Source organism: Centruroides vittatus, unplaced genomic scaffold, assembly GCF_030686945.1.
Source record: "Centruroides vittatus isolate TY-2023 unplaced genomic scaffold, ASM3068694v2 contig_1049, whole genome shotgun sequence".
In the NCBI taxonomy this organism is placed as follows: Eukaryota; Metazoa; Arthropoda; class Arachnida; order Scorpiones; family Buthidae; genus Centruroides; species Centruroides vittatus.
The window spans coordinates 390,538-402,335 of NW_027120677.1; the positions used below are offsets into that span (position 1 = coordinate 390,538).

Here is an 11,798-nt window from a genome sequence, read left to right on the forward strand (position 1 = left end):
TGTTAACTAATTCAGAATCTGTGGAGTAACGTGGTTAGATATAAATTATAGATTTATGTGTAAAGAATTAAATATAAAAGTAGATCTTTGTAAATTTTAACTTTAAGATTATTGTTTATATAAAAAATTATTTTATATTTTTCTTAATGATTTATGTATAATGTAATTATATTAATAAATAATAATGAAGCGTGCGGGTGTATTATGAATTAAAATATAAATTAATAATAATTACAGAAACATAACTAATTGTAATTTATTCTCGAAAATCAATAATTATCATTATTATTATTTTATACATATACAAGTTTATGAAAGACAAAGAAAACAACAAGGAGAAACAACATGGACGGTAGATTTGTCAAAAAGGCACAAATTGAACATACTTAGCAGCATAACTGTCATGAAAGAAGAAAATTCGTGTTGTTATTAACCATAAAAATTAATTTTTTTAAATATATATATATATAAATTTAATATAGAATAATACTCAAATATACAGTAAATATTTCCTATATACAAATACACGAAAAAATTAATTAAAAAATAAATAAATAAAGGTAATAAAGTCAAGAAATGTATTTTTTTTCACATAAAATAAATCATTATTTTATTTGTTTAATTGCAAAAATTATAAAATAATCTCTCTCTTTTTATTATTATTATTATTTGTTTTAATTAAAGAATTTCTTCTTTCATGAAATAAATTATAGGAAATAATCTACAGAGTAATAAATATCTTTAATGTTGAATTATTTAACATTAAAATACATGCACTGTACAATTTTACATAATATATTTATATATATATATTTATGTATATATATATAGATAGATAGATATGCTTAAATAGATATACAATAGTTTGATAGATCAATTTCATGAATACGGGTCAATTTAATAATTTTTTTTTAATGCTAATGACTTAATACTTTCGTATTTGTTATTAGATGCGTGATGATCGAGCATCATTATCATCTTCTATTTCACTATCGAACGGTACTCTTATAAATTTCTTAAATTGACCTTTATAGATGAAAAAGTTCTATTTACAACAAAAGTTTGAATAACTAAAAGAAAATTATACATTTAAAACAATTGCTTACAATTTTTAAATGTTTTGGATCTGTTCTTGTACACATTTCTCACGCTTTCTTTTAGGAAACAGTTGGGAGTTTCACGTGGCATGCCACGTGATACCACAAATTTGAATACTACACCTTAAAAACCACAGTTTTAAATTCATAATCATTAACGTTACTTTATAGGGATTTTATGTGATAAATTACAACTAATTCCGCAATTTAAAATTCATGTGACGCTCCATATGAATTCATAATTCGCGTGGATGTGTCATATAAAATTCCAAATTGCGCAACTACAATCTTTGGGATAGCACAGACTTCGTTTATAAACATTAACCTTATTTTAAATATTTCTTTAAAGTTAATCCCACACTCCACAATTCGTATGGCACGCGTAATTTGTAAACTAAGTGTTCCACTTAAATCCCAAATTAAAAATCACGATTCTTGAGTTAATTCATGCACATTAGCATAATTTTATGAAAGTTTAGGAGATAACTTACAATAATTCCACAATTCGTAAATCATGTGGCACACGTCATGCGAATGCACAATTCAAGTGGCATGGGCCACACGAAGTGTCAAATTGTGAAACCACAATTATGAGAACCACGGCTTCACGTATATGGATTAATCTTATTTTTAAAGACCTCTTTAAAATTAATTCCACAGCACAATTCGTGACGCAAATCCCACTCGAAATCCCAAATTAGAAACCACGATTCTCGAGAACCACAGATTTAAATCGTGCACATTGTAAAGGTATGGGAGGCATAAATGATTCCACAATTCATAAATCATGTGGCACACGTCATGCGAATTCATAATTCGTGTGGCATGGACCGTAAGAAATGCCGAATTATGAAACCATAGTTATGAGTAATACAGATTTATTTATATGCATTAAACTTTATAAGGTTTAGTTACAATGATTTATATAGTTAACTCGGAACATGAAAACCACATGATCAAATTTATTAAACATTAGGTGCATAAACATAATAATAAAACATAAACATAATAAATTACAAATGCAATAACGTGCGAATTTTTACAAAACGATAACAATAAAAATGTATAACTAACAATTCTATGAATAAACACAGAAAACTTTTAGATCTTTAACAAAAATATGATAATGTTGGCACAACTCCAATCATTTCTTTAACAAATATTGTAGCAGTTCCGGATTAAATCTGAAAATTCCATGCGAAAAATAAAATTTATTATATGCTCAAATTAAAAAATAACATTTATATATTCAAAATAAAGATTAATGTAACCCTTGGTGCCAAGATGGCGGCTCGTCTCTGATTCCAGCAAGGAAACAGTGGGAAGCACGTTCTAACCTAACCTAACCTAATAATTTTGTTGCTAATAATTATGGTAATTTATTAGAATAGGTTAGGTTAAGTTAGAACGTGCGTCCCACTGTTTCCTTGCTGGAATCAGAGACGAGCCGCCATCTTGGCACCAAGGGTTACATTAACCAAAATAAATATATATAATAAATAAAAACAATTCTTTTTAAATTGAAAGCCCATATTTTACTAATAATTGTAAGCATCCCTAAAGACCGAACGGCGCAACGTCGCTTCACTCTTCAATTATGTATAAAATATTGAATAATAATAGTCAGATAAGACTAATAAACGACGAGAAAATACTGTATACACTGTAAATCACACTTTATAGTGATTTAGTGCCCGCGCGACTGGTCGAGAAAATGCGTTTAAACAATTATATATTTAAACAAGCCTGTTTAAATTGTACTATATAACCAGTTTGCTTTCAAATAACAGTGACAAATCGTCATGGCGTGAATTGGAACTGTTATACAGCCTTAGCTCTTGTTACGTTGAAAAAATTGATTAGAAGTTAGCGTTGCAAATTGTTTATATTCTTAATTAGCAATTGGGAACAAAATACGTTACTCTCTAATTAACTAATTATTAATTGGAAACGTTATAATTTATATTGTAACCTCGCCAGCTTGGAACTCTTTTCTACACTCGGATCAAAGCGAAAGCGTCATAGTAATTAATGATGTCAGCGGGGAATATACTTTATAAATATTTAACATTTCCTCGAATCTCACCCCTGTAATACTTTTTGACTTGTCACAAATTTCTATATTTGTATCCTCCTCCTCTTCCTTCTCCTCCTTCCCCCTTCTATCCGATGTTCCCCTACGAGAGTGCTTACTCGAATTTCACGCCTGTGTCGTTTCTTTCTTTTATCTACCAAATTGAAGTCACGTTATTTTACTTTATAGATTTTTTATATATCAATGACATGGCCCACGCTTCATATTTCTGTAATTATAACAGTTTTTCTAACAGAAAATAATTATTTTTGTCAGACATACCTAAACATACCTAACAGCTTAGGGGTATATTTAACTGGTGATAAAATTAATTACTATAGCCACTTTTAGTAATTGAAAAACATGAGAATGCATAAATATATATTTAAAAATTTGGTTAATGTTACCTATGGTTCCAAGATGGCGGCTCGTCTCCGATCCCAGCAATCAGAAGACAGGGAACAGTGGGGACGCACGTTCTAACCTAACCTAACATGTTCTAATAATTTGGTTGCTAATAATTATGGTAATTTATTAGAATAGGTTAGGTTAGGTTAGGTTAGAACGTGCCTCCCCACTGTTCCCTGTCTTCTGATTGCTGGGATCGGAGACGAGCCGCCATCTTGAAACCATAGGTAACATTAACCAAAAATGTTTGCATATTTTTATAATATTTTCACAACTTTAACTGAAGAGATTTATGCAATGTTTAATTAAAGGAAATTAAGCATTAAATTGCGCCTTCCGAAGTAATTTATGTCATACAACTAGCAATTTTTACTGCTTCTGAAATTTAGTTTAATAATTCAAATAAGCAATTACTAATATAATTAAGAAGTGTATTTAAAACATTAATTCTCTTATTTTTCACTCTTTATATTAATTTATATAAAATATTAAAGGGCAATAAATTTGTTCACTATCGCGACTTCTATATTGCCTGTTTACGTATTAAAATTAAGTGGCCTACATTATAACTGCATTTAATCTAATTTTATACGCGTATATATAAATTATAATTAAAATTAGATGTATTTAAATGACCGTTCGTAATTGGGAATATTATTATGTAAGTAATATTTACAAGAAAATGCTTCTTAGTGATATGTTTAAATAGGTTCAATCGATATTTACTAATACTCTTTCTGCGTAAGATGGAACAATGCAAGGATAATTCGGTTACATCAGCAGATTTTTATGTTTATATAGAAAATAAATACGATTTCTGAAGTGATAAAAATAGGCAGGCAAAAAGATTGGTCCCTGTATTAAATTCCTGTATGGGTTTATATCTTAACTAGAATTAATTATGATATGAACATCATTTATATAGACATTGAGCTAGTATATTTACAGTTGTCCTACTTTGTATTATTCACTGAAGCTTCAATACTAGTGATCTACCTGCTTTACTTCCTCTAGAACACATAAATATTCAAAAGTTTCAATTGTCGGATATTCTGTTAAACGTAATTACTTTAACACTTTTATATTTTAACGGATATTTGAAAGCCAGAGCGCATAAATTGTAGGTTATGTACTGTAGAGGTATGAAATGAGTACAGTCTATTATTTATTTCATGTATTTAACAATTATTTAAGGCCAAATTATGAACACAATAGCTGATATATTATTTGGTAAAGGTTATCCTATTTATTATTTCTCAGTACCATTATCCTGGTTATGTTTTTATGGCATTGAAATCATCTAGAAGGTGTATAAAACATTATAAAAACGCTTTTTCTAAATTATCTCCTGTTTTTGAATAGAAAATATAAACTTTTAAAATCCATTTTCCTAATCAATAATAATAATAATTCCAGAATTTTATATATTTAATGAATACTAAAGAATTTATACTGTTCTAGAATAATATATACATTTATACAAATAAATTTATAAAGTATTTAATTTTCACCCAACAGAAAACACATTAAATAAACTCAAACTTATCTTGGATAGTAATGTAAATAATTATTTCCTATATTTATTCAGTTATTCAAACTACAAGCTGTATAATTAAATGTATTGCTAGGTTATTAATTAAAAAATATATTACGTAAGGAATATATAAAAGTAAATATAATATTATTGAAAAAAAATACAAAGAATTTGTTATAAAATTTCTGAATTTTAAATTCAAAATGAGCACAGACATATGTTATGCAACACTTAAAAAATGATTGTATTTTATTGAGAAATAGTAAAATATCAGCATGATATTAATTACTATTATTATATTTGTGTCAATACAACAAACAGATATGGAAAAAATCATAATAAATATATATTTAAGCTGGCATATCCTCAATGATAATGTCTTACTTCCTTCATTGGTATATCCTATATATAAATAAGTTTATCATTTCCTAAACTATGTACATCCTAATTAATTCCATTACTGTTTAATTAATCATTATATCTTCAAATATAATTAATTTTCTGTTTAAAAAATAAAAAAAACTTTCATTTTTTATAAATGAAATCATTAAATAAACAATTTTCTTATCATATTTGATAAAGAAAAGTATATATTTGAAAGAACTTTGTAATGTTTTTGCAAGTTTTATCACAAAATAAAGAGAGAAATGAGGAATGTTTGAAGTTATAATAAATAAAATTATGGAAAAAATAAGTGAATTTATGTTTTTATAATTTTATTTTTATGTAAGTGATTAAAATGTATGCATAACATAAATTTGTGCAATAGACTTAAGATATATATAAATTATTATACTGTAGATATGTATAGATTTATATAATAAATTATGTACACATAAATACAATAATATCAAAGGTTGCAAAACGTAAATAAATTTGTTTCAATTATATAAGTTAGAAATAAATATAATACTATAATTAATAAGCTGAATTCACAAACCCTTGTAATCCGCTTTTGTTTATAAGACCAAACATCATCTGCTGCAAGAAATAAATAATGCAAAATTATACATAAAATTGTAAATAATTATAAAATAATATAAAAATATAGTATATATAATAACATTAAACCTTAAAAATTATTACATAATACAAAGATAATATCTAAATTAGTTGAAAACAATAATATGAAGCTTAAAGAATATATTATAAGACTTATATAACTACTAGAATTATTATTCAAGCAATAATTTTAACAGGAAACAACAGAAATATTAATGAAATAAAAATGAATATGGCATTAATTAAAGGATGAATATTAATTTTATCCATTAAATATATTTAATTTTATAAGTATAAAGTGGATTATATTGCTATTTTCCGTAAGATAAATTTTTCGAAGCATATTTACAATTTTCTATAAATTAAATGAAGCTGGTAACCTTATACTTAACATAAAACATGAGAAATAACATAAATTTAATGTCAATTAGCAAAATTAAAAATGCTTAATAACTTATAAAAATTATATTTTAATATTTTATACGGTTATAAACTTTATTACTTTTATTTTTATTATTAGTATGCAATATTAATGGCAAATATCTTTAAAAAAATTGAATAATAATAATGAATTTTAATATGCAAAAAAATATTCCTAAATTCTTCAAAAATCTCTCAATAAAAAAAAAATGATAATTTTGGCAAATTTTTATTTAATTTTTATAAATAATTAAAATTTTAAATAATATAATAAATAAATTTTATGTAATTAACAAAATTTAAATGTTTAATTTCCTTTATAAATTATATTTTAAGATATTCTTAGGCATTGTTTACTACATAACATATTATATTTTTGAGAAAGTTTTATTTAATACCATTAATTATTAAAATAATTAAGTAAGAATGTTTTTCGTGGAATAAAAAAATCCTCCTTATTTAATTATCATCAAATAAAATATTTAACAAAATATATTTTTATGATCAATTTAATTCAATTTATTGATCAAAGAATTTTATGAATTATATAAAATGTCTATAAATATAAAACATGACATTATAAGATCAATTGATCTTTCTCTTACAGATTTAAACAAGTTTTTAAATATATTTATAAATAAAATCAATTATTTTCTTGTAAGAATTTATATATTTTGCTTCTGTGTGTGAAAATCCATACAATAAACAACAAATTTTACAAACTAATAGCAGATTGCAGACATGAGGAGAAAAATTTCAATTGAAACCTTATTAAAAGGTTATTTATTTTAGGCCAATTCAAATTAACACCTTCTAAATCTAGAAGATCTTATACTCTTCGAAACCATCACTAAGAACGTGATTTGTAACTGTGCGGCATCTTTATTAATCGTCGCGCATTTCTAACTCCTGTAATAATGCTTTAAACTTAAATTATCATATAGTATCGAGGGGATGAACTTAGGAGTTGCTCGGGTATATATTCCACAGGATCCTAGAGACTTACTATCCGGATTTGTTCAAGGATTTAGAATGTATAGGAAACAGATACCAGACAGAGAGACATTCTAACATTTAATATACATAAATATTGTATTTATTTATTCATAAAGGCATTTAAAACTTCAACTTTTAAATATGTAAAAGTATTTTATAATATATTAAGTATAGAATTTTAAAATTTTTAAATTAAACAACAATTTTAATTAATAAAAGTATTTTTAATCTTATTTTTAATAAATAAGAATTACTTTTTCATTTAAAAAAAAAAAGAAGTATTTTTGTTATGAAAATATTTAATTTCCTTTTAAATTTATAATCATATAAAATAAATTTTTATTATTAATATCTTAAAAGTGTTATTATTACTTTTTAAATTAATTTTTGCAGTTATAAATCTTATAAAAGATAACTTTCTCTCTTTTCTTTTCCTTCTGAAAAGTAATTTTCTACTGTTAAAAAGAAAGTTTTAATACATTAACCATTGCCTTACTGCTTTAAAAAAAAAATTATCTTAGAATATTTGAAATTTTAATAAGTTAGAATTTAATATCAGATGCTTTTAGTTATTTTTTCCTTTTTACTTTCCTTAAATTTTACAAAATAAGTAGTTTTAGAAAGCAAAATATTTTTGTAAGCACTTTTTTGCCATTAAATATGCATTACTTTTTAAGTTACATGTATTAAAATAATACATATTGTTTTTATTTAATAATATATCAATAAATTTTTTTTATTTTGTAGAATTAAACAAATTTCTGATGTTCATTTCACACTTTCATAACAAAAGGATTTAATAATATAGGGCTTTAAAGACTTAAAATACCTTATATACATATCTATAGACAATACATTATATAAAGGGTATTCTAGAGAAGCTCTAATATCCATGTAGTGTATACAGTATAAGGTATTCTAAAATCTCCTATACTCTGTATATGTAGGTTATACAGTGTATTGAAACAATATAGTAACAATTACATGGCTTTAGTAAGTGTTTAATAAATTATGCATTTAATGTAAAAAAAGTTGAAAGTTTATATAGTGAATAAGAATGTAAAACAGTCCAGAGCAATATAAACTTACCAGATCCATTGTGAATAATTGGTTTTTCATCCTCCTCATCTCTAGCCACAGCAACGGAGGTCGTAGCCCTTTTACCAACGAAGGAAGATTCAATCCATAATATTTTATTTCTATCAAATTTTCCTCGTCCTCTGCACGAACGTTGCGGTATGCAACTATCACTATTAAATATGCTTTCTATATAAGAATATCTGTCTCTTGGTATGTCTAAACGATCACTTTGAGCTCCGGGTGATTTTTCTTCCTCCAATTCACTCTTGTCTATGACTTCTGTGACGTCCTGTAAACTGGCTACAACTGGTACTTCCTGACCAAGAAACCGTAACACCTTCCTCGACGTAGAATCACAGCTAGGATCAGGAGAGGTTGGAGTCGAACCTATAGACTGGTTGCTACTTGTTGGTGATTGTGTAGACGAAGCTCTCCAACCTAAATAAGGTTGTTTGTTAGAACGATACACGTTCCAACTAAAAACTGGTCCACTGGCAGTTGATAATTTTGTACTACTCCAACGTGATAATGACCCTGTAGATGATGTAGGGCTTTGACCCGCCGATATCATCCCACCCTTAGACGAACGGTGGTTGAGATTAGTCATAGATAAAGTGGAAGTGGCTCTAGACCTTAGACCCTGCCAACCTTTATCCCTCTTTTTCTTTAATAAGAAACCGTCTTTGTTTGTGTGACTCCATTTTGATTGTTTGTACCATTCTGGTACCTGTAAATTTTGGAGTGATTTCTCAAATCGGATTTCGTATTCGGATTTAGTTCGTCCTAAAGGATTTTCGGGTGTTTTGCTTCCACTGCTTACTAAATAATCCACGCTGCGAGTACGATTTTCCGATTCTTCCGGTCTTTTCTTATTTGTTAACATAGTCTGCGTGTGAATGTAATGTAAACTTGTTTCCTGAACGGTTCTGCTTTCTAAAGTGTCGATATCCGTCTCGAGATACCCTACACTCTTACTATAACGTTTGACTAAACATTTCTTCGACAGTTGTGGCCATGCGGGTTGCGTAGGAGGTGCCACTTTGCTTTTCGGTGCCACTTCCACAGGAATTGGTCTCGGAAGTGTCAATCGAATCTTTTCTTCTAACAGTTTCAAATCAGGGGTGCTACATGCCAAACGGTAACGCGCTTCTCTGGCAGATTGCTGAAATCTTCTCAATTTCTGAACACAATCGGGACTTTTGTCGTTGGAAGCGTGGCATAAATTTTCAAAAAACTGCTGTCTAGCCTTAAACAATCGCCTACTCGATTCGGATTTGTTTGGTATTAATAGAGACGATGGAGGAATGGGGGGTTTAACAACGTCGGCTCTCTTAACGTCCTTGTCGACTGATGCTTCAGAATTAGCAGACTGACTACCGGGATGTAGCCTATTAGGACTCATGACAATTTGATGTTTCGGTGTCTCCCGTGCGACCACAACAGACGTGCTAACCGAATTTTCGTCAGTAGATTCCGCGACACAATTTTTGTCATCCGTCGTCTTAGAAGAAAAAGTGTCATCGACCGGCTCCTCGAGCAACAAACAACGATCATCGCCGTTGCCTAGCAACGGGACCTGTCTGCCGCTCTCGGTGTCCTGTCTCACCAGAGTAGAAAATTCTCTGTATTTAGGCTGTTTAAAAGAACTGATAACATTGCCCGAAAATCGTTTAATGGGTTCCTGTACGAAAAAATAGCGGTTTGTGCCGGGAATGACAGGTTTCGTAGTTAGCACCACCTCGTGAGAACGAGCCGACGTTGTAGGAGCTGCAGAATGTGCGCCGGGTGAAGTCGCTGCCACTGACACACCGGCACCGGCGACTGACGTACAGACCTCGACAGCTTTCCTCTCCGGTATGGCTGGCATACGGTCTCTTTCGAACCTAGCATCGTTGTCGATGCAAGCTTCGACGTTGAACTGCTCCCAATCCTTTTCGATGTCTTGCAACCATTTCTGTCTGCCACATTTCATCCTCTCCCTGATTCTATCGCTCTCGTCCGTAGTCAGATGGGCTTTTCGGGCTTGTCGTTCCATATCACGCTCTAACAGGCGTTGCAGACGAGCATGGCTTTCCGTTATGCACCTGTCGGAAGTATACGTGACGTCGTTTCCGTCTTTATCCATATTTTCGCACAAATCGGTCAGGTAACTGTTAACTGCGACAGGTAATACTAAGCGACTCTGCTCGTCGAAAATCGATCGGACAGGCGCGTCGTCATGGTTACGGTCCCCAAACCAGACTGAATCCATCTCAAGGGGTGACTCGACTCCCGTCTGTGTAATCTTATCGTTGGAAGCCGCTGACGGACTTGGTCCCGAAACTATTTTCGTCCCCCGTGTTTGGCAAGAGTCCGTTTCCTCGAACGCCAGGGAGCGCTGTTTATCTACGTCATCTCGAATCTCCCAAATTGAACGTAGTGGGGACCTACTACCGAAGTAGGGTCGCCCGCATTGGAAGGCCCTACCAAATATCCCCCAGGTAGGGGGATAATTCACCTGAGCGTGTTTAGTCTTTATTTGAGTCTGTGAAGTATCCCCCTGATCCTCGTTTGTTTTCCTCACATTATCCACTATAATATAAAACCGCCGCGAGTGCAGCTGCTATCACTGTAACCAGCTGACCGAAAGCACCCCAGTTTCCGATCCCTGCAGCATCCATTATGGCCTTGCTCGATAGCCTAACTACAGCTGACACAGGGGGGAGACAGACAAACAGAGAGAAAGAGGGAGTTTAAAGCAGGTGGGATTATAGACCCCCTACCTTTCTTTTAATGAATACCACCTGTCCTCAATTTGTCGGGGGATGGAACCTCAATAAACAGGGGGCCACGCCGTTTAGGCGATCGACGCCTCCGCCCCTTTACATCCTGTCCGCCATGTTTAACTGCCAATGCGCCATTGCAATGACCAATGTCAGTTTCCATAGCAACCCTAGTAAACTCCCTCTACCCTCTACCGGTCTATTGACAATTCTAGGTGGAGTTGTGTCATCTGAAAAGCAAGAGAAACAATTAACTAAAACCACAATAGTCAAATAAAAATCCTTTTTATATAATTCTATTCGTAAAATATATCACATTTTCTATCAAATTTAATCAAAATCACTTTAAAAAAACAACACGTGTTCTCGGTCTTTCAACCTTCAATTCTCATATTTTCTAAGAATCTTCACTAAAAATATTCTCC

At 30.1% G+C, this 11,798-nt stretch overlaps 1 protein-coding gene across 1 annotated transcript; it reads right to left on the reverse strand.

Annotated features, from left to right (window-relative positions):
- Nucleotides 1–231: 231 nt before the first annotated feature.
- LOC136970641 (uncharacterized) lies at nucleotides 232–11,592 on the reverse strand. The gene is made up of 3 exons (XM_067265104.1): nucleotides 8,621–11,592; nucleotides 6,054–6,094; nucleotides 232–2,281 (listed from the first exon to the last, which is right to left on the reverse strand). Exons 1-3 carry the CDS (start codon nucleotides 10,860–10,862, stop codon nucleotides 2,276–2,278), a joined length of 2,289 nt encoding a protein of 762 aa, XP_067121205.1. The 5' UTR covers nucleotides 10,863–11,592; the 3' UTR covers nucleotides 232–2,275.
- Nucleotides 11,593–11,798: the final 206 nt, after the last annotated feature.

What these genes read in the sequence shown, in the direction of transcription:
- LOC136970641 (XM_067265104.1), bottom strand. Translation starts at nt 10,862, where the DNA reads ATGGATTCAGTCTGGTTTGGGGACCGTAACCATGACGACGCGCCTGTC. An exon ending in AATTATTCACAATGGATCTG is followed by an intron (nt 6,095 to 8,620) that starts GTAAGTTTATAT and finishes TATTTCTTGCAG; the next exon opens with CAGATGATGTTTGGTCTTAT.